At 38.6% G+C, this 22,255-nt stretch overlaps 1 protein-coding gene across 1 annotated transcript in view; it reads right to left on the bottom strand.

The window, feature by feature from the left end:
- ssh1a (slingshot protein phosphatase 1a) overlaps nt 1-21,531 on the bottom strand; it is a 68,547-nt gene extending 47,016 nt beyond the window's left edge. Inside the window, exons 1-2 of the mRNA XM_017686907.2 lie at nt 21,036-21,531; nt 13,919-13,956 (exon numbers count right to left, since the gene is read on the bottom strand). Of these exons, the coding sequence (XP_017542396.1) occupies nt 13,919-13,956; nt 21,036-21,122 (125 nt within the window). The 5' untranslated portion in view covers nt 21,123-21,531. The remainder of the gene's footprint in view (nt 1-13,918; nt 13,957-21,035) is intronic.
- Between the last annotated feature and the right edge of the window lie 724 nt (nt 21,532-22,255).

Genomic DNA, 22,255 nt, shown 5'->3' on the forward strand with positions numbered 1-22,255 from the left:
ATTATTACAGCTAGGCCTTCAGTTCAGGCCATAAATGTCATAAAGAAAGGAAAACTCCTACCCTACGGTAATACCGTTTCTGCTAGCATCGCTATAAATCCTGGTAGTATGTTAGCACTTAGCTAATGGCAGCTCACATTACCTTTTTTTGGACATTCTAGACTAAAGGAGGACATTAGGAGCTTGTAACAGACATCAACATAAATCTCACCTTGTATGACTACCACTGTTTACATGTCTAACAACTGACTGAAACCTGGTCAGACTACAGCTCATATTCAGTCACTGACTTATCTAGGACTTCCACACCATAGATATACATAAATAGATGCCGCGTTGAGCACAGCCAGCCATCTTAGGTCGTCAGTGCTGCTGCCGGACTGCATTCAGCACAATTACAGAGCAGGTGTTTAAGAAAGGGACCATCCAAAAGTACACATCACAATTTAAAACATACATTCTGGAAGATTCACATTAGATTAATGCATTTTTACGTGTCTGGCTGGTTTTATATGCTGCACAAAGCTGATGTGTGACTGTTTCTACTGGACACCAGACAGCACACATTCATTTATGAAACAGAAAAAAGAGCAATCAACAAAATGTCAGAAAACTATGGAGCCCGCTGGTGACATCCTGTCTAAATAAAAATATTGCGTGCCCATGACTTAGTAAGGCAAGGAAACAAGATTTAAGTTGTAGCCATGACTCATTAAGGCGCGGGAACAAGATCCTAATGCATGGACACGACTTAATAAGGCGTGATCTCATTCCCACACCTTACTAAGTCATGGCCACGACTTAATTAACTAATTCCCACACCTTACTAAATCGTGGCCAAGCCTTAGGATCTCGTTCTCGTTAATAAGGCATGGACACGAATTATTTTTATTTATATGGGATATCACCAACAGGGCTCCGTAGAAAATTGTGCAATCTTGCTACTGATGTATTCGTTAAATGTATTTTTAGCATTCCACAACATATGTGTAAGCAAATGGTCAAAATAAAGACATCTGCTTGGCACTTTGTGGTCATTTATACAGATTCACATTGACCTCTATTGTTGGACTTATACTTCTACATCAGTATGAATTTGCATTAATGACAGACATTTAACACTTAGTTTAACTTTAATGCTTATCAAGAATATTTTTGAAGTCTCTCTAAGTTTTTTTTTTTTTATTTCTGTTCTAGAACTTTCAAACTTTCAGATTGTTTCTAGAAATAATGAGCACTGTGTTACCTGGGCCTAAGAAATAAAGGACATCCAGATGGTTACCAGTGTAAAGTTCCATAAACCAGAGTCTGTCAGGGTAGGGAGGGGTATTATTGTGTAACTTGAAATCTGAAAAAACATCATTACTGATGAAAAATATATTAGATGTAGTCTTTTAGAGGGACGGCCATGCTTATTTCAACATGAAAAGAAACATTATGTATATTACAATCAAATATGTTAATAAGAGATTGAGCCAACTATCTCCTATTAAAAATGAGTGGCCCATTATGAAAAGCAAAATATAAAAACAAAATGCCCATATGGTTGTGCAGTTGAAGACCAATAAAGCTGAAAAAATTAAAAACTTGATCACTTTGTGTCTTCGATGGCCAGATGTTTTTTAAATGTTGTTTATAGGAAATGTGATGTAACACAGTGGTAAACATACTTCTGTCTAACCGTTTTTAGAATGTGTTTCAGGTATTGCATTTAGGTTGAGCAAAAAAAAACTAAGTTTTTGTTCCATTTTCAATTCAAATTTCAACAGATCAAACAAAATGTCCTAATCACAGCTCTCTGTTTTTCTTGGCATTTCACATACAGTCTCTTTTCTTGCAATAGGGTTTGGAAATATTTCTATAAAACCACACAAACTAATATTTAAGATAGAAAAACACATTTAACGAAATTCTATGACTAAAGCTGACTATGACTCAAACCTAAGAGACTACAGCTGGATGCTGCCCCTCCGGTACAAGCCAGCTTGGTATTGTTGTTTGATTTATATTGCTATTTTTCTTCAGTTTTTTTCTTTTTTCATTATTTTTCAAACAGATTTTTAAATGACAACAATGCAGCAAACAGATTTGAGGTTGAAAAACACTGGAAATAGTACTTCATCAGATGCATAAATGATCTTACACCCACCCTAATTATATATTAAATTATAAAAGCTTTCTGTTTTACAGAGTGGAAAAGCTGAGTCATGCTCATAACTACCACTTATTCCATACTGTCCACAGGGCAGACACAGTTAATAGGCAGAGAGAACTGCTTCGTTTAACTGGGTAAGAGGATCTCCCTGACCAGTACATTGCCTGTTTTCTACTATTAAGATGACCATATGACCTCAAATGTCACATTTGTGAACGTTATTCAGTACACTGAGGAACACAGGGCTTATTACATTAAAACAGGCCCTAACAAATGATATTTTGAGTAGCACACAGGACCACGAGTTCCTGTCTAATTCAATCCTTTTTATTTCTATGTAATTATGCAATGGTTGCACTTAAAGCACTGGAATGGCCAAAGTCTTCACACGTGTTCTCTGATATGAGCACACTCCCAAATAAAAACACAGATAGCCGTGCTTGGCTGCTCTTGCCGCTGTTTATGTGTGAATCACCCAGCTAGCGCAAATGTAGCAATCTGACTGAGGGAGAACCTAAACAGCATTTTTCAATATGCGGTTATCTGCGATTACTGATGCAAACGTTTTACCATGGCTATGTGGGATGTGACAATACAATGCATCACTGTATCGTGACTAGCATATTAGCTTTTGGTAAGCGTGTTTCCTTGGGGTTAGCATATTAGCTCATGAAGTGTTAGAATGGGACACTATACAGCTTTTGTTTCACATATGGCACATTTATAATATCAAATGTCCTAATAAAATGAAAATGAAAACATTAACGTAACATTTTCACCTACATTACATTTACACCTATAGCAAGAAATGCAATTCTGAATTTTGGGAATTGTTACTCCCTGCTAGCAAATAATGACAGCTAGTGGGAAAAGTTTGTCGGACTACATCTGTGCACTTTGGGTAAACAATTATTTTATTAACACTGGAATAATTTAGCTCACCTTTATTTAACAGATAAAAGTATTATAAGAGTAATACAACTTTATTTTATTTTTACGTTTTGTTGGAAACTAAAGGGTTAAAATCTTTAAACATCCTTAAAAATTTTGAAAAAGAATAATAACCATTTGGTAACCACTGCTTAGGCTTTTATGAGCTAGACTGAAGGCCTTCTACGTTGGATTAAGTACGAAAATACAGAGGAATCAACAAATCAGTTTTAGATTTTTTGTCGTCATGTAGCCTCCACACATTGTGAGTACAGCACAGGAGCTGCTTTGCAACTGTAAGGCTAACAAGCGTAAAAGAAAATAGACTTAACTTGTAAAAAATGTGGCAGGACAAAAGTGCAGGATGACAGACATATGATGCACATCTAGAAATACTGATTAAAAAAGAGGCTTGTCTGTTCTATCAGATGGAAGACTAATACTTGAATTACTCATATTCATAGTTTCATAACTTACAGTTCACTTTCAGTGTAGTTACCCAATAATTCATAATAAGTATTTAGTCTGAAAATAATTAATAATCCTAGGGTTCAGGGGGTCAGGTTTGGGCCCTCTGGTGCAATACCAAAAACCTGGTCTACTATGTGCAGAGATCCCTTACTGGAGCTTTAAGCACAATATTTTGGAAGAATCATTAGCAGCATTACATAAAGTAAAATGTCCATCCAAAAAACTCCAGTTGGCCTCCCATATATTAGTGTTTATGTTGGCCTCTTTCTCCTCAACCTTATCAAACGCTGCCTGTTTCTCTCTCTCTGGGCCTGATAACTCTTGCTGCACAGGAATGCAGAGCGAGTGAGAGAGAGAGCAGCTGTAGGAGGCAGAGTTCGAACAGCATTTCTCTCTTATGCTGATGTAAGATCAGTTTCTGATGTTGCTCGGATCTGAATGGGCTGATTCTGATCTTTGACCATCACAAAAAGGAGGGGGAGGCCAAACAGACTTACAAAACAAAAGCCATGGAGGACCGAGCAGCACAAAATAACAATTGCTTTGTTCCATTTGAAAGGCGGGTTGTGCCAAGCACGGCGAAATTTGAGCCGAACAATTCAGGACAGTCACATTTGGAGGAACAGTAGTGGTCAGGAAAGCAGCGCTGAGAAATCTACACACTGCAAGAGTCTGAGAAAATTAAATATGACGATATGACCGAAGTGCTAGATTTGTGAACCTATTGCTACTATTATCAACAGTGTGACAGGGTTAAAGACTGGGCTGAATTATTTTAACCAAAATCATTTTCTACCATTTGATTACATCAATCTTGGTTCATCTAAATGCCAATAGAAACTCTCCTCTTGTACTGTAATTGGTCATAGCACACAGCACGAAACACTGTGATTGGTCAGGGCACTGGTTTTCAAACGGTTTGTCTCTAGGAAGCTGGATCAGTGCATACTTCTGTTTTCACTTAAGAGCAGACCTAAATTGAAGGGCACTTTAGATCAGAAGTGGAACCACTCAATGTTATACCGGTCACGCACCGCAAGTACAGCCATGCAGTTACTGAGGGTCGTACAACACAGCTCCCACTATGGCTTTAGCTTCTGCAAAACAGAGCTTTATCTGTTCCTATCAAAAGGACACTTGTAAACTCACTATATGATGCGAGTCGTGATGTGAAAAACTCTGAGAAGTCCTGGTTTAGAGGATTCAGTTTTTAATGATATCTGTGTTATAAAGACAACTAAAAACAATATACTGTACAACCAAAGTCCTTATCGGAAAGTCTGTCCCCTCAATCTTGGCAGTTATTTCCACTCATGCAAGACCAGAATCTTATGCCTATGGATGGGAGAGGCTTGTATATCCTTGTGAAATTCTAATTTCAAAAACATTTTCATAATCAAAAAAACCCAATCCTAACAATCTGATTATTCAAACTGTCATGTGAACAGCATACTCCGATTTCTTACATCGGAATAAGATCTAGAAATCCAATTAAGAATCTGATAAAGAGATGGGGATTTTAGCTCAGGAATCAGATTCCTCAGTGCATGTATACTCTTACCCTGATTTCTTTTGTGAAACAGATGGCGGTACCAGAAATAAGGACATTGCATTGCCAAAAGACGGCAGCAAAACAGTTTTGGAGCGATGCCGAAACCAGCTACATTCTCTACGAAAGGATTTAAATATTCATCATCTTCTAGATGACGCATGTTCATATTTTTAGGTAAAGTGCCACTATGTTTTTAAAAAAAAGTCACGTCATGAAGTTGGAGTTTTATGTTACGTCACGTCGTCTTCTGTGAGTTTACTGGCCAGTTGCAAAGCAGAAATCAGATGAATGCCTGATTTTTGTAGACCTTCCAGTTATTTGATTACTCAAGTACATGTAAATGCATTGATCAGATTACTGAGAAAATCCGATTTTCTTCAGTTATTGGTACACACTCACTGTTAAAGCCTAACCAAAATAGCATAAATAGTTTGAGAATTTGGCTCAAATAACATACAAACATAGAAAAACATGTGTTTCAGCTTGCTTTGGTTACTGCGCATGCACATATCCCCACAACGAGGGGGAACCTTTCTCTCTTGCAGCTTTACCATCAAGCTGCTTGACTCATTTTATTGAAGGGTGTTATGTGTCTCCTCGTGTACAATGTCCATTATTGGTGTTATACCAGAGACATTATAGTCTAGATGGAGGCAAGATGCCTCTCTAGGACAAGACTCCTCCTGTTAATAGTGATCTCAGTCCCCATCAGCACTCAGAGATGCTTTATCAATACCAGCCTTGGGATCTTTCAAAATGTAGTCTTTTCCATATGCGCCCATTAAAAAACTATGGAGCAATCTGTACCATCTGGTGCAATAATCTAATTTTTCCACTTGTCATTTAAGAAGCATATCAAGCAGGTCAGCGTTATGCAAGTGCAATGGAATTTGTGAGGGTTCAAATATTTTTTCAACTACCTTCTTTTTTTGTTGCATAACACAAGGCCTTCGGGGATCGATGAGATCAACAGAGAACAGGTCAGAACCTGATGTGGCCATCACCCATCTGAATGCATATAGGCAGATGACATCAGGTGCAGAGAATTCTCCTGTTAATGCTGTTTATTAACATAACACAGCAGCTATGAAAGGTAAAGACATGTACAAAAGGTAAAGAATGCAAAGCTAAGATGCAGACAGGTTATTAATAAAAGCAATCTAGTTAAAGTATTGCCTGATTTAAATCACAAGGGTACTTAAACTCATTCCATTTCAAGACAAAGGTTGGCTGAATGTACAACACTGAGGCAACTGAAGAGACATCAAAAGAGTTCTTCCTTTAAGCCATACAGCTGAATAGATATAGTGTCCTCCATTAATATTAGCACCCCTGGTAAACATGAGCAAAACAGGTTGTAAAAAAATTATCGCTTAAGATTTTTATCTTTCATGCAAAATACTAACAAAAATCTAATTATTTTTTTGTAGTACAATGATTAAAAAAAACTCATGTCATCAAATAAATATACATATACAATGTAACTGAAGTATAATCCATTTCAGTTTGTATGTTTTTAAGTTCACTGAGCGATTACAAACACCTAAACAGTCAGCCATGACTTCCTATATCACTATAAATATGAGGTGACACACAGACCACATTCCCTTAGTCATCCATCACTACAAGACAGACCAGAGAATACAGCAATGATGTGCCCATGTCCACTATTAGGGTAATAATTCAGAAGTTCAAAGAAACTGGAAACATTAGGTATTTGCTGGGTAGAGGACAAAGAGTCATGTGAAGAAAAAAGTATGCCCCATGAAAAGTTTAGACTTTTTCAGCACATTTGGACATAACAGGTTTCAAATAAACAATGTCAATAGACAAAAGTAATATAATGTAAACAGTAACAGCTAAAATGAACACCTTTGTCATCCTTTATATAACAAAAATGCAATTTCCTTATGTGGTAAAAATATGTACACCCCTATATATAAAACTGAAATCAAGTGCACCCAATCAGGTGCTAATGTTTAAGAACCTATTACAGAATATCATGAAGGAACGTGTCTTATTTAAACCTCGGATATCTCGTCTGGTTTACTCTTTGTTATTGAAGTTTGGGCCATCTTCATGCCTGGATCAAAAGAGCTCTACAAAGCTTTCAGAAAAAGGGTTGTAAATGCCTAAGAGTCTGGGAAAGGGGTTTGAGAAGAGTTTCCAAAATATTAAAAATCAATCCTTCCTGTGTCCGGAAGATGATCTACAAAGAGAGATGATTTAAAACCACTGCCGACATGTCCAAGCCAGACAGCTGAGCAAATTTAAAGAAAGAGCAGACCGTAAGGTGCTCAAGGATGCCTTTAAGAACCCCAAAATTTCATCACAGCATCTGCAGGTAGCTCTTGCCACTGTGGATGTTCAAATACATTCATCTACCATTAGAACAAAATTGCAGAAATATGGTCTACATGGGAGATGCACTAAGAGGAGGCCTTTGCTGTCTGAAAAGAACAGGGCAAGACTAAATTTTGCTAATCAATATCTCGGTAAGGAATAGGACTTCTGGAAAATGTGCTATGGACAGATAAGTCAAAGATAAGGCTCTTTGGCCGTAGTACCAGAAACAATATTTGGAGAAAGCCAAAGACAGTATTTCATTAAAAGAGCCTCATATCAACTGTAAAACATGACAGTGAAATTGTTATGGTTTAGGGCTGCTTTGCTGTCTCACAGTCTGGCCAACTTGCAATCACTACACCGACTATGAATTCGCTTTCATACCAGAGAGTGCTTGAGGAGACCATTTGCCAACAAGCTGAAGTTTCTAACAGAATAAAGATCTCAAACATACAAGTAAATCCACCAACAAATGGCTCAAAAGTAAGAAATGGAGGGGGGACTTGAAATGGGCTGTACATGCAAGAGGTGTGGACAAAAATTCTCCCAGTAGATGCCAGAAACTGGTAGAGAGTTATAGGAAATGTCTACATAAAGTTATTTCTGTCAAATGGGGCAATACCAGTTTCATGGGGTGTCTAACTTTTTCATATGACTATACGTCTATATAGACCCCACACATAGTGAGGACGATGGTTTGAGTGGTTAAAGAATTGCTAAGGATCACAGCTGGGGACTGAGCATCAAAACATCTCTCAAACTCCAGTCAGAGGTCATCTAAATAACCACAAGTTATTTGGTAGGGTTTCCAGCAGAACACCTCTTTGGCGAAGAACCAACGTCACAAGCACCTTATTTGTAGTATTTTCACATTTTCTAGTATGTACGAGTATAATTTACTAGTAAAAACTAAACAAATAATACACAGAGAAATTAATAAATGCAATTAGTCAACTGACAGAATCTTAGTTGACCAAGAAGCTTTCACTGATTAGTTTAAACTAGTTAAATAGCTCAAGTACCTTGTCCCACACTGTACCTGACAGCACTAAACTTGAAGGTTAACTGTGTAATCTTTTCCTAAATGCCTCTCCTTCAAGTCTTATCTACCACCAACCACACTCAATAAACCACTAAACTCTGGGGTTTGACAAGTGGATATTTCAGACCAGGTCTGTTATTTCAATCTTGCTGAGGTGAAAAGTAATCGAGTACAGACTGAGTACTGTACTTATCATGCGACTGTTTCTGGAGACCCTGTAATGTTACTTGTCTGAAATTACATGATTCATCCTGCTAATCACTCTACTATATTTAACAGTCAACTACTTACTTTGGTGTGTTCATGAACTGTACTTATTTATATTGGAGCCACATGAGAAGCTGCCAGTTACTTTACAAGTTTATGGTGTAACTTTGTTTAACATACAGTACTGTATGTTACAATACTGTAAGTCAGAGACTAAGGTCAAATGGCCATTAAATGCAAGTTATACATTTAAGGGATATACTGTGTTTCTGAGGAGATTAGATATACTGCATAAAAAAAGAAAATGTTAAGGCAAAATAAGTTGAAAAAAAACAGGAGTTTCCAGAACTGGACATCAAAAAATTATTAAAAGAAAAAGAAAAAAATTAGATTAACAGCAAATGACATCCATGATTGTAATCTGTATTTAGGATTACTTGGATAATAAAAGGCAGAAAATTTTACCAACGTCTAAGGTTGAACTTTGGAGGTGTGAAATACCTGAAAAGAATGAAATCTGTTATAAAGGCAAAGAGTGAACACATTAAAGACTGAAAAATGTGCTATTATATTTTTATTTATTATATTATATTTAGCTGTTGAAGCTTCTGTGTAATTTTCTGTTTTCATTTTTTAATCTAATGCGAAAAAATGAATAACTTGCATAAAATGACTGTTTTAATTGGAAATTCAATAAATGAATGATGGTCTCTGACTCTGTACAGACTTGACTCTGTACATTTGACAAACATCTTGTGTATGCAAATTCAAACGAGGCAAACACATATATTGTAGTTTCTATGCATAAGACGCAAGTTGTAAATTGATATATTGTAGTGTAATTACATTAATATTCAAAAGATTCTGGACTTCCACGCAGCCATCCATACAAGCTTTACCTGAAAATTTCTGTCAAGTCTATCTGCCAAAACTGTAACTAATTTCTCTTATTTAGTGTGGTCTTAGCTACAAAGGACATTTTAGAGCCAGAAGTTGTTAGCTTTATGCTGACACTCAGCAGCACAAAGAATCTGACCTCTTTTCCTGCATCCTGTTTTGTGAAAATAGAAAAAAGCACTGATTTTGAGAGAGAGAAAGACAGAGAAAAAGAGAGTGTGCAGTGTTCCCAGAGAACAATTGTTCTTTTGCTTTCCACATGACCTTATTTAGGTCACACAACATGCTAAATAGGACATTCAAGAGGAATAAACTGACATGAAAATAAGAATATAGAGTGTCCCCTACTTGAATTGCTACCATTTCAGCCAAGTATAAACCTAGCACTCATTAGCAATGAAGCACGTTGAACATGGAAAGGGTTCCAGACTAAGTTTCAGCTTCACGAAACCAAACAAATTCAACCGCAGTCAACTTGTTTTAGAACGGCGGTTAACAGCTCTCTCTGTTAACACAGGTTTACATCCTCATATGATTAATCCTCATGCACACAAACATGAAAGCATGACGTTTGTGATAAACAGATAATCATGCAAAACATGAATTTGAGATAAGAGAGTAAATGTCCTAAGCAGGAAAAAGAAATTAATTGACTTCAATATGTGCAAAGCAAAGCAGTTATTACTTGTTGGTGCAATTAGTGCTGCACTAAAGAATACTGAGAAAATGTAGCAGTACATGCACTACTGAGCCAGGACATGGACCTTAACTGAATCATGCAACATATCAGTGGTGTGGGTTGACAAGCAGCAGTAAACATGCCCATTGTAAAATGTGTCGTACCAGTATTTCAAGAAGAGGCAATAGCCCAGGTTAAAATACCGGTTGAAATTCTTCCTAAAGTATTATTTCACCTATATGGCACAAATGAGCACAGATAACACAACATATATAGTGTAAATCACACTAACCGTAGTCCTTTATCTGAATGGCTGAGCTTCTTTCAGTAATCATGCATTACAGTCTGTGGTAATGTTTGTCCAGGATGTTATACAGGTAATGAACAACAGAGTGATATTTGAAAGGAAATGCCAGTCTCTTGGGGGAACAATAGCCTTTAGCTTGGGTTAACCTGTAGCATAGCAACCCACCATCCGTTTCTGTGTCCCCTAGTCACCTCTGTCAGTTGACTGCATCAGCCAGCTCCATGGTCTTGGGGCCTCGCATCAAGCCAAGAATCCACAGCTTACTGGTCGCTACGACTTCGATATGTATATGTGTATATTGATAGATCAGTCTCGTGACTCAGAATCAGGAATCAGAAAAGTAAAAAGGGGTATCTGTGCATTCCTAAGTGTAATAACTACTTTATATAATTCATATTTATGTAGTACGAATTTTAGTAGTATATTTCAGCACTGCTTTTCAGTAGTGTATTTCAGCATTGTGGTAGCTAAGTGGTTGTTGTGCCATGTTTTTCAAATTAAACATTAATTCAGAATTCATGACATTAAAAATATATATATAAAAAGATTAAACCTGATTTGCAGTTTACAGTAACAACAGTTACAGAGAATTACTCCTGAGCCTACCCTGAAAAAGGCCAGGCATGCAGCATAAAAGGCCAATCTCAGTGTACATGTTCCCTGTTCATTCACTGTTGTAAGACAAAAAAAAATACAGGGTTAAAAACAGATTGAACTCAATTAGCTGGCTAAGCAAGAAATCCTGCTTTGTGACACCGGCCTAATGTTATTAATTATGTTTTTAGGAGAACAAACAGAACTTATGCACTAAAATGTGTGCAAAGCAGCTACTCTACAACTTAGCCTAAGCTAACCTGTAGCTAACACTTTCTTTTAGACTTAGTCTAATGCTTCTGACTGCTACTATTTCAGGCTGGCAACAGCCTAGTACTGGTCAGCATGTCTGCTTTCAATGTGCAAGTTGGCCCTTTCGCGTTTTCAGTAGCTGTCTAGCTGAGTTTCCAGTTGTTTGCTGTGCATATTTCTGCTTTAACATCAGCATAGTGCTTCTTCAGGGGTGAGTCACAGACAACCCTCAGTCACTTCCTGAGTAATGACCTCTGCAGCTGCAGTGACTGACCTGCAGAATCCGCTGCAGACTTCCGCTTCCTCTGACCCCAAATCCTAAAACTGTTGTTCATGAGCTTAGCACAGTAAGTGCTTTAACAAAGGAGACAATATTGACAGTAAGATTCATAGATCCCTTGCCAATAATGCTTTCGGAAAATGCTTTCCTGGACGGCACACATCACTTTGTAGCTTGGCTGAATGATACCAAAGCCCATACAGGAAGGCCTGCCATGTTGGCCACGCCATCACATAGTTATTTCCAATCACACAAGAGAGAGATCTGTAAACACAAAGGTAAAAGCCAAGCAAATGTTACACATCGCTGTTGTTGGAACAAAACAAAACAAAACAAAAAAAAAACAAAACAAAAATCTCCAAAATGGTAACTTTATAGGAGAAAGAAAAAACCTACTTTATTTTTAATGTAAGTCAATGGAACCAAGCTTTTTCCAAGTCATTTTAGGCCATTTCTTTTGGTCCATCCTTCATGAAATGTACACACAACGTAAAGGGCAACAGGTACTTTTAAATTAGGTAAAAAACTGAAAAATGAAAAGATTTTGTCAAAAACAAGGTTTTGTTCCGACAACAGCGATATATTTGATATATCAGGGAAAATCTGACAAAAATGGCAGAAATAATATGGGGCTGCTGAGCTTATCCTAAAGTGTTCTTCCCTCAATTGAGTGAGGCATTTGAAACAGCCTATTTCACCTATATAAGATGACAACATGATTTTACTTGTGTTTTTCCTGAAACCGGAAGCTGTTTTCTCTGATTTTGGAGTCCTTAAAGGATTTTATTTGAAATAATTTATGACTTACCCTAGACACAATCAATGACACCAATCAGAAATATAAAAAATGAATAAATGGCAGGTTTTTCGAAACTGGGAGAAAATGTGTTTTTCCCATCACTGTGGGCTGTTGCAATATTAACTTAGTTATCTGTCACTGGACACAGGTCTGTATGTGTTCTGATTTAATAATGTTTACATGCTACTTCAACCATTATTTTTACGTGTTCCTGACAGGCTAATGTGACAATCTATTAAATCTGACGGAAAACTGCTAATGCTTCTCTTCCCAAGGCATCCAGGTGACACAACCAGAAACCAAAGAGACAATTTCTAGCTGCTATAACTGTAATTCATTTTTTGTAAAACTTTACTGGAGGGATCATAAGGCTACACTACAGCTACATAAGCCCTTCATGCCTACATAAACATTTATAAAGGCTTATTTCAATAGACGTCATTTGTCACACACAATGTATTTGCCAACTTGACAAGTCAACTGTCATGGCAGAGTTATGCCCTGCATTAAAGTGCTACCCATTTTTTGACCTTCCTGTCAGTTTCACATAGATATATCAACGAAAATGATGAACCCCCTGCTCTCTGATTCTACTGACATCTGTTTCACTCTATAATCAAATGGTTTTGACACTTTAAGACGGTGAAATGAGGCTAATCATCTGATGGTCAAGCCTGTTTTCACATCCAACTCAGTGGAGGGAACATCTTGCAGATCAATACAGAGTACAGTCCTTGGCTGAGCTGTACTTTCAAAACTACGTCAGCAAGTATGGGGAAAACTTTTCACTTAAGCATTTTTGTTGCCTTGGTGCTGTTGACCCACATTCGGAATCTGAAAGGACTTTTCGGGCCACTGACTGCTCCACTCCCAGAGGAGGCCAGACCTAGTTGGAGAGTCTTTTTGAGACATGTTCACCTTCAAAACATGCCTCGTCATTTAACTTCCAGCATCCGCAGACTGTCAGTAGTTTAATATTTCATATAACCTTCTTCGGCACAATTCAAAAACGCTGAGTCACCCAGCATGACATTTATGAGGCAAAAAGTAGCAGCTGTTACAAAGATGTGAGTTAAAAGCGCAGTTCAATGCTAAACCCATTCCACCTCGGAGACGTGACCACATTAGAAGTCCATGTGCATCTGAAAATAACGGCCTGGTGTGATAGTTTGCAGTGAGGGTAGTGATCAAGCCATTTGAGACAAAGTCGCCTTGATTATCCCTTACAATATGACAGCAATGCAGACAACAGCCTCTTAAGTGCAGGTTGAGGTGAAGGCTCCACCAAACACAGTGCAGATGGGTTTCTTAATCATCTGTTACTGTAGCTTTCTGTGTACTTGTGAAAGGACACAGGCTCGTGCACACAAGCAGCCACAGGCACATGGGCAACAGAAGATCTCTTACCTTTGATTCAGCCGTCTTTCATCATCGCTACCAAAGTCCTGAAAAAAGGTAAAAGAAACAGAGGTTAAAGATCTGACAGGTCATCCATTAGGAAAAATAAAACAACACCCTGAAATAGTAGCCTGCTGCAAGATACTCTGAAAAGGTTAAAGGAATATGCAAGTATCTTATAAAACAGCCTTATGAATCATCAGTTATGTCCTGAAAGGTCTCTTTCTGGGTCTGCATGCATTAGAGCCTGAAGTTGTTGCTAATAAGCCAAGACATGTTGCCTGACATTTGCTTCTTTACTTTTGGACTGGAGCTATACGGCTAATGGGGTGGTTCAAATTCCAAAGGTAGAAAAATGGAGGGTGCACTGCGCAGGAACGTCGTAACTCTCAATCAGTTGTGCTAGCTAGCTATCGTTTTTCTATGCACATTCTGAAAGCCATCAGTTGTCCTTTTAGAAAGTGATCTACTACTAACTCACTGCTAGTGCATCTAATGAAAAACCAAACTAAACTAAAAAAATGGTACTTTTGGCTTATGTGTTGCTAGTTTTGACTCCTGAAAGCATACAGTTCAGGCTACTCAACTGCAACAGTCACAGAAGGGCCGCCTTCTTTTTGATCTGACAATTCAGCACAGAAAAAACATAGCTGACTGCTTCAAGTTCATCTCAGGACAACTGGGACCTTCTGCACAAAATACACCTACAATGCGAAGCATATCTTTCCCTTTGAAAACAACAGAAACTAAGCACCTTGGGCCACCGAGCGTAGCTAAAAAGCAATGGAAGTTTATACCCTGCCAATAAGCACAGTGCAAAGTGCATGACTAAAGCACCACATATTTGCCTCAAAATGCATCGAGTTGTTAAGCAATTGCGAATAGATTCGGTCATGACGTCTGACACTGTATGAAATCACAGCAAACCATTTTCTAAACACGTTTAGAAACAGCAGCCATCTTGAAGCCTGAGGTTTGCCTGTGCTTTTGTCCATTTTAAAGATAACAGTACATCATTCCATATTGGAAACCACATAATCAAGTTTATTTGTGATTACTTAACAACTCAATATAGTCCTCACACAACACCTTTTCAGACTCTCTCAAGTGTGCTCCTTTTCACTGTAATCTCTGGAGAAACTCGCACCACGACTGAAAAGCACTTCTCTAGCCTGCACAGAGTGCCTTACATCATCTCCGTCTGACTAAATAATATCAAGGGTGCCTTCTCTTTAGTCACCCATCCAATACAAAAGAAAATTAAGTTTTCAAACACCCGGAGCTGTAACTTACAACAGTCAAGACAAAGACAACCACAATCTGAATTTCAGGCCCTGTTAACACTCACTTAACATGAGTCCTGGTTGATCCGATCATAAGCGGCCAGCATTAAGTACAGGTTTTGAAATGATCAGGGAAGCATATAACCACCATAACGTTTGTAGTATGAACAGTAAGGAGTCCGAAGTGTCACAACACAGACAAAAGCAGTTGTGAAAAGTTTATTTTTCACCATCTTTCTTGTTTGTTTATAGGCTGTGTCAGCAGCTTGTGTGATCTTCACTTCTGTAAAATGTATATCCCTGTATATGCACACAAACAAGGACCCACAACATATTTTTGTCCAACAGCTAATGTAGTGAGAGACTGGCGTAGTTGGCTGCACCATTGCTCCAGTTACAAAATCCAGCCATAAGGAGTCACTGGAGATGCATTCGAGACACATGGAAATGCCAGATAAGCTTCCTTTACTTGTAAGCTGTATTAGCCTTGTAGCTCCAGTGCTGAATCAAAAAAACTAAATTAAGAGATTGAATGTTTTGCCTGGTTGACTGCATTTATGGAAAAGAACGTTTTTAAACTCAAAGCACTTCAACGTTAATCTAGGCTGATTTCCTAGATCCAAATTAAGCCTAAATCTAGACTACATAGGATTTTCAATTGTGAATCATCACTGACATTGCATTTTAGTAGAAGGCTAGGCTTGATCCTTGTCTGGGAAACTGGCCCTAAGGGTTTGATATTACATTTTAGTTTGTGTGAGATAAACACTCCAGCCTTTCAATGTCACCCTATATAAACAAGCAATCTGCGCCTCAAGCTATAATTTCAGAGGACACTAGTTAGGCCGATCGTTAAATTTTAGCTGAAGATTAACTGACATAAATAACTGCTATTAATGATTTAAGAGTCTCTTTTCATTCAATGTATGCAACCATTAAAATGCATGCCTAAAGAGGCCAAATGAACCTGCTTCCTCAAAATAATACATTACATTGCTGTGCATAAAACATACACAAATGTCTATAGTCACACAAAAATTACACTGTCTCTCTTCAGAGTGAAAATATAATCAAAAAAGATTCATTCTGCTAGCATCCATACTAAAAAGATTAGAAACAGCTACACAGCTAACAAAAAAACAAACAATGTTTGGCACTGTCCTCTAAACATTAAAGCACAAAGTTACATATTTTCTCTTCATAAGTCCCATAATCCGTCTTTATCAACTGCTTTCTATTATTTACATTTTTTGTTGTCCCAACAACCCCAATTCAAGTTTAGCTTGTTGCAGCATAATATGACTGTGAAATCTAAAGTGTGGAAAACTTAAATAAGCACAAGCTTAAATAATTGCAATCATCTTAAATAACAGGCGATTACATAAGAATTATTAAATAACCAAAACCCATGTTGATCTATATACAGCTACAGCTAGCATTAACACAACCATCTAGATGGAACAAAAAAGAGACACTTAAAACAGTTCCACCTGGTTTTCAGAACAACATGCTCCAAACATGAGCACACAAAGGTTTCAGATGCTACAGATGTAGTTTTATTTCCAAGCATGAAGGCTAAATATCTCTCTCTCTCTCTCTCTCTCTCAGCTGTTGAAACCTTCACACTTTGTGATCTCATTTGTTGTTTAAGGCCTTTATAAAGGTAACAGCACGCAACGCTAAAAAGGACACTGCAGAAAAAGTTAGCATCTAACCCACCTTTCTGAGGACAGAGCTGGGTGAGAAAAATAAAGAATATGGACCTTGCTGAACAAATGCAGCTTCATCACAACAATAACTGCTTTAAAAATAGCTTCTCATTGTGTGTAGAACAGCAAAACACTGGTGATTAGGTTACTGCCAGAAGCACAGAACAATAGGAAAGGCAGGTGAGCCAACTAAGGGCAGAGGTGTTCCACACCTGAAGGGAAGCGACTCCGCTTAAACCGAAACTGCCCACAGGAAACACTATTCCACCCACAGTGCAGCATTCTGCCTCTGTGTATACATGCAGAAATCCTGTTTTCTGTGCATTCGACAGAAAGGGGCATTCCAAAGATGCTTCCAAATGTAAGCATAATTTAAATCAGTGAGATGTAAACAAAGTCATTCAGAGTGGTTTGACATGAAATGGGTCACTGCAGAGAAACTTACTGACTTTCTTTAGGACCCAGGTGTCATAATGTCGATACAATGCAAATAAAGTCATTTTATTTACCATACAAATTTTACTTATTTATTTATTTTTAAAACCAACCAGTGAACCCACATGACTTTTGAGTTTTTATATGGACGTAGTGTTCATTATGGTAAAACAGTGTTTTAAGTTTTGGGAGGCTATATTATTTCTTCACCATAAATAGGTTTTACAATATTCTTTTAAGGACAAATGCTAATCTCGGAACTACTGGCAATAATCTCAGACGTCAGGCAACAAATTTGTATCAATTTCATGTAATAATTTTCTGTGAATGTAGCTTTAATATGCATTAAATATTGTGGACGTCTGGTTCCAATCACCACCACTCTTGACTATGTAGGTTTCTCTGGAACACATTTCAGGTCAAACCACACTTAATGACTATGTTTACATCTCGGCACCTTCATTATGCAGTAAGATGTTATAAAATCAGTGGAATTCCCTTTTAAACAAGGACTGTAGATTTGAATGACCTGACACTAGCAATGGATCACCAAGCAATAACTTATTTACTCTTTGTTGTTTTATAGACTACATAATATTATATGAAGAGCTACGATTTGACAAAGTGATGAACACAAATGCTCTGCATTATAGCAATAGTTGTTCCCCTTACACCAAATGTAGTCGATCCAAGTCACGTTTGGGATCTACTCGCCTCTTTAGTGATAAAAATGTGCAAAAGTATGTTACATAGATAAAAATATGGCAGCAATCATGTTGGATCCTGAATTTTATCTGCACTTTTTGGCCATTTTATAGTTTACAGCATGTCACACAGTATCAGAAACCACATAATCAAGCCTATTTATGATTCTTCAACAACTTGACATGGTTTGAGGCAAGAGTATGACAATTTAGGCATGAAGTGTGCATGATGCTAATTGCTAGGTGTAAACTTCCATTACGTAAGAATCAAAGTTATCCTCCATGATCCAGTTTGGAAACTGAAAACAACTGATTTTTCAATGCAGTTTTCACCACTTTCAATGGATGGAGAGAAATATAGAGAAACTGTAAGGCACGGTGGGAGGGGCGGGGGTTGAGGAAACCGTGTGACGGAGCAGCAAGAACTTCATCATAGATCTGGCTTGATAGACAAAATAGCCAAGTATAGAGTGACACCAGAGGTGCAACACTAACATTGTAATCCCTTGCTTTCTCTCTCCTTCCATCTTCTATCCAGTACCTTTCCCTCTTCTTTTCATATGCCCATCACTCTCTCTCTCCTTGTGCTAAAAGGTGACATCATTGCAGCTGTGTGTTCCTCGGCTGGACTGGCGAGATTGTGCTGTGAATTTAAATGTGTGGAGCCATAAGGCACTGGAGCAGCCCCACCCTCACTAGGGACAGTCCATTTCACTCTACTGGGGGAGGAATCCCAACCGCTCCCCTAAAACTGTTATCATCCCATAGCACATCCCAAGGAGGTGGAAACATACGCCAGTCTCATTTGAGAACTAACGACAATGATGTCATGTGGACGACAATGGAACCTTCCATTAAGCCAGAAAACAAGGTTTATTTCCATTGAGCAAATCTGCTGGTTACTTCAGCAAGGACCTTGCAACGTCCTCCCCTGCAATGATTATCCAAAGCTACCGATTCCAAATCTGACAGTCACTACCAGTTACACGTTAACATTACTTACTTAAGTGAATGCTGGATAGAGGCAGTTTGCATATGACGTAAACATGGGGGCGCTCATAAATTTAATATGTTATGCAACAACCACAGACCATATAATCTGTGAAGGTCCTCTGACTACACTGCAGGGGTTGATGTAATAGAATTGTGCCTATCAAGGACCTAATCCGCTTTGTTTACATTGGGGCTTGTTCCGAGCGTATGAAGCTGGCGCCCTCTACTGGTGAAATCTGCAGGGTGCTGCAAAACATCTTACAAAATAAATATGATGATGTCAGTGTTAACAGTTTGAATGTATTACCCAGCATGGAAAAATGACAATGGCTTATACATTTTGTATGCATTCCTTGAAATATGTAAACAATATAAAGAAATACTGCATTTCTCTACAGTGGCAGGAGCTGCTGTTGATATGCATCTCTAAAACTGTTTTAATGATGTTGGTGTGGTTCTACACAGAGGGAACTCGAGCATTTCTGTGCCCAGCCAAAAGCCCCAGCAGTAACAAGACACCAAGTCTGAGCTTTAATCACTGCAGAATGGAAGCTCGGTGGTCCTCGGGGGCTTTCAAATCTCTTGCTGAACAACACAGCACCCTGGTGTAAACAGAACCAATGTAAGCAGAGCCATGATGCACTTGTGTAGCATGATGACCATTGCGTCACAGATACATGGGCGACAAAGGATGGGTATCATTAGAGGGCATAACATGGGTAGCATCACAAACCAAAGAGAGAACTGTAGAGGAAGATGTGCCTTCAGAATGGTGGCGAGTGCACGCACAAGGTAAATGAAACAGGCAAATGTCATCATTGTGCGTGCATGCAAAGTTGTATAGGCAAATGACAGGTGTGTTTGTACCGACGCTCTCTTTTTTTGTCTGTATTCAGATGCACATGACCAAAACCTCCCTGGTCCCTGCTTTGATAGTCCTTTTTCAAAATGTCCTGACTACAACCATGGCTAAACCACAAGACTTATGGCATAAACAAACCCTCAGGTTTGATGCCTTACAACATTTGAGAGTGCACAAGGAACCTATACCTTAATATGACGCAGGTTGACAAAAAGTAGAGGTTATACACCCTTAAAGTGGTTCTTTCAGGGATCTTATATATATATATATATATATATATATATATATATATATATATATATATATATATATATATATATATATATATATGTGACACACACACACACTTTGTACGCATATATGGACATATACAAAAAAATTAACTAATCATCTGAATGGATAAATGGAGGCATAGTGCGTCTCGTGATGGAAAACCTGCTGTATATATTTATTAAATGGTTCCAACAAGGTTTCAACTATCGTCACAACTCATTGTACCTTTTTAGGTACTACATAAAACCCTAGCTAGGAGCGGACAGAGAACGGGTTCACTTCCTTCCAACAATATCTCTCCTCCACCACTCAACACAAAATGATAGCTGTGGTTTGCTAAATAACACCATGAAAGCCTTTATATCACTGAACATCATGCTGAAGAAGCTAGTTGTATTTTTATACTGCGTTCTGAGGGAAACTGACAGGTAGCTTAGCTTAGCTTACCGGCTAGCTCATTCACACGAGCAATATTATGTTTTAAAAAGCCAATGAGTAAGCTGTAGTTATATTTAAGAATTTGTAAATTAGTTACATAAATGCGAGAAAATATATAAGGCATCGGTCATTGTAACTGGACTAAAATGAAAATGTGGGTTTCCAGGTAACTATAAACACATCTTTTGGCATAGCACCAAGCATTTGTCAACATAAGCAAGCGTTAGCTGGGTAAGCTAACATTAATGATAAACCCAACGGCCATACTAGCTTAGTTTTATATTATGGGGCTTGTTATCCCAGCGTTGTCAGTAAAACAGCGGATGGAAAGGACAAGCCCAGTTAGCTAGCACGCCGGGCCTGTCCTCCCCGGTGTGTCGTTAAAAACGTCTGCCGTTACAGAGAGGCTGTCGCCGGCCGTAAGGTTACCGTTGCGTCCCCCGCGTTGGTGGTGCTGGTGCTGGCGGTGGAGGCAGCGCTGGGGGTGGGAGACCGCTGCAGCGTTACCAGAGCCATGGCTGAGGAAATGCCCCCCTTGCCCCTGCCCGGCTAACGCTCGTTTTTTTCCCTCACAAAGTCGTTATTTGTTAAAATCCCGACACGAAAGGTTGTGTACAAAGCGCAGTCCCAGGTTCAAGTTACCGACTCCACCGCCGCCGTTAACAATCCATAGTCCTGCCGAAGCGGCTAGCGTTTCCAGCGCCCGTCGACTGGGATGGTGACTATGAAGCCGTTTTTTGCGAGATTAATCCTGTTCTGATACATGAAGGCTAAATGCAGTTGCTATCGGTCATCGGGCTATTCGAACCGGCTGCTGTTTTGAGCCGTGGCTATGTACGGTCTGATGAGTGATGCTCGATGCACACAGACAGCTAGGCGGTTAAATCTGACTTCCACTGAGAGTTAACACTGCTGCTATCTGGAGTGGCTGAGAGTCTGAGAGGAGCCAAACATGCCAGGACAGCGATGACTCTTCTCATACTAACAGCTACACAACCGTGAAAGAGAAAGGACGTATTTTTAATGTATATATACTAACTACAGACAAAATATTACGTATATGTATACATTCCAGTATATCATATATACTGAATACTGCGTGCTGAACCAGTATATCATCACTGTCAGATCAAAACCTTCCATCTAACTTAACACATAATATGAAGAGCAGTTGATATTGGTAGTTGCCAAAATTGTTTTTTTGTTCCAATTTATACATACAAAATGTACTAATATATATACAGTAAACATACTATATCAGTATATATACACTGTATAGTGTACTAGTATAAACTGCACTTATTACTGCACTAGTTTATATACATGCTGCTTGTGCTGGACTGTGGGGAAATTAGGTGGGTCTGTGAATACCACTGGCCAGAGCTCTGTGGTTGTTTGGTGACCTGCCGGATTCCCAGCCGTGACTTGTGAGGAGGTCTGCCATACTGGGTTGGGGGACGCAGCATTCTGTCTCTCTCTGCTCCTGCACCAAGAGAATACAGCTCCAATGGAGGACTGGCGACATGCACAGCCTATGTGCGTGCTTGCATTGTGTGTGTTTGCTGGGACAGTGAACATTGTAGCCCCTCTGTGCAGCGACTGCAGAGTAAGGGTGGCATGTCCCTACACATCCAGGAGCTCTTTGCTCA

This window comes from Pygocentrus nattereri, chromosome 20 (assembly GCF_015220715.1).
Source record: "Pygocentrus nattereri isolate fPygNat1 chromosome 20, fPygNat1.pri, whole genome shotgun sequence".
Taxonomy (NCBI): domain Eukaryota; kingdom Metazoa; phylum Chordata; class Actinopteri; order Characiformes; family Serrasalmidae; genus Pygocentrus; species Pygocentrus nattereri.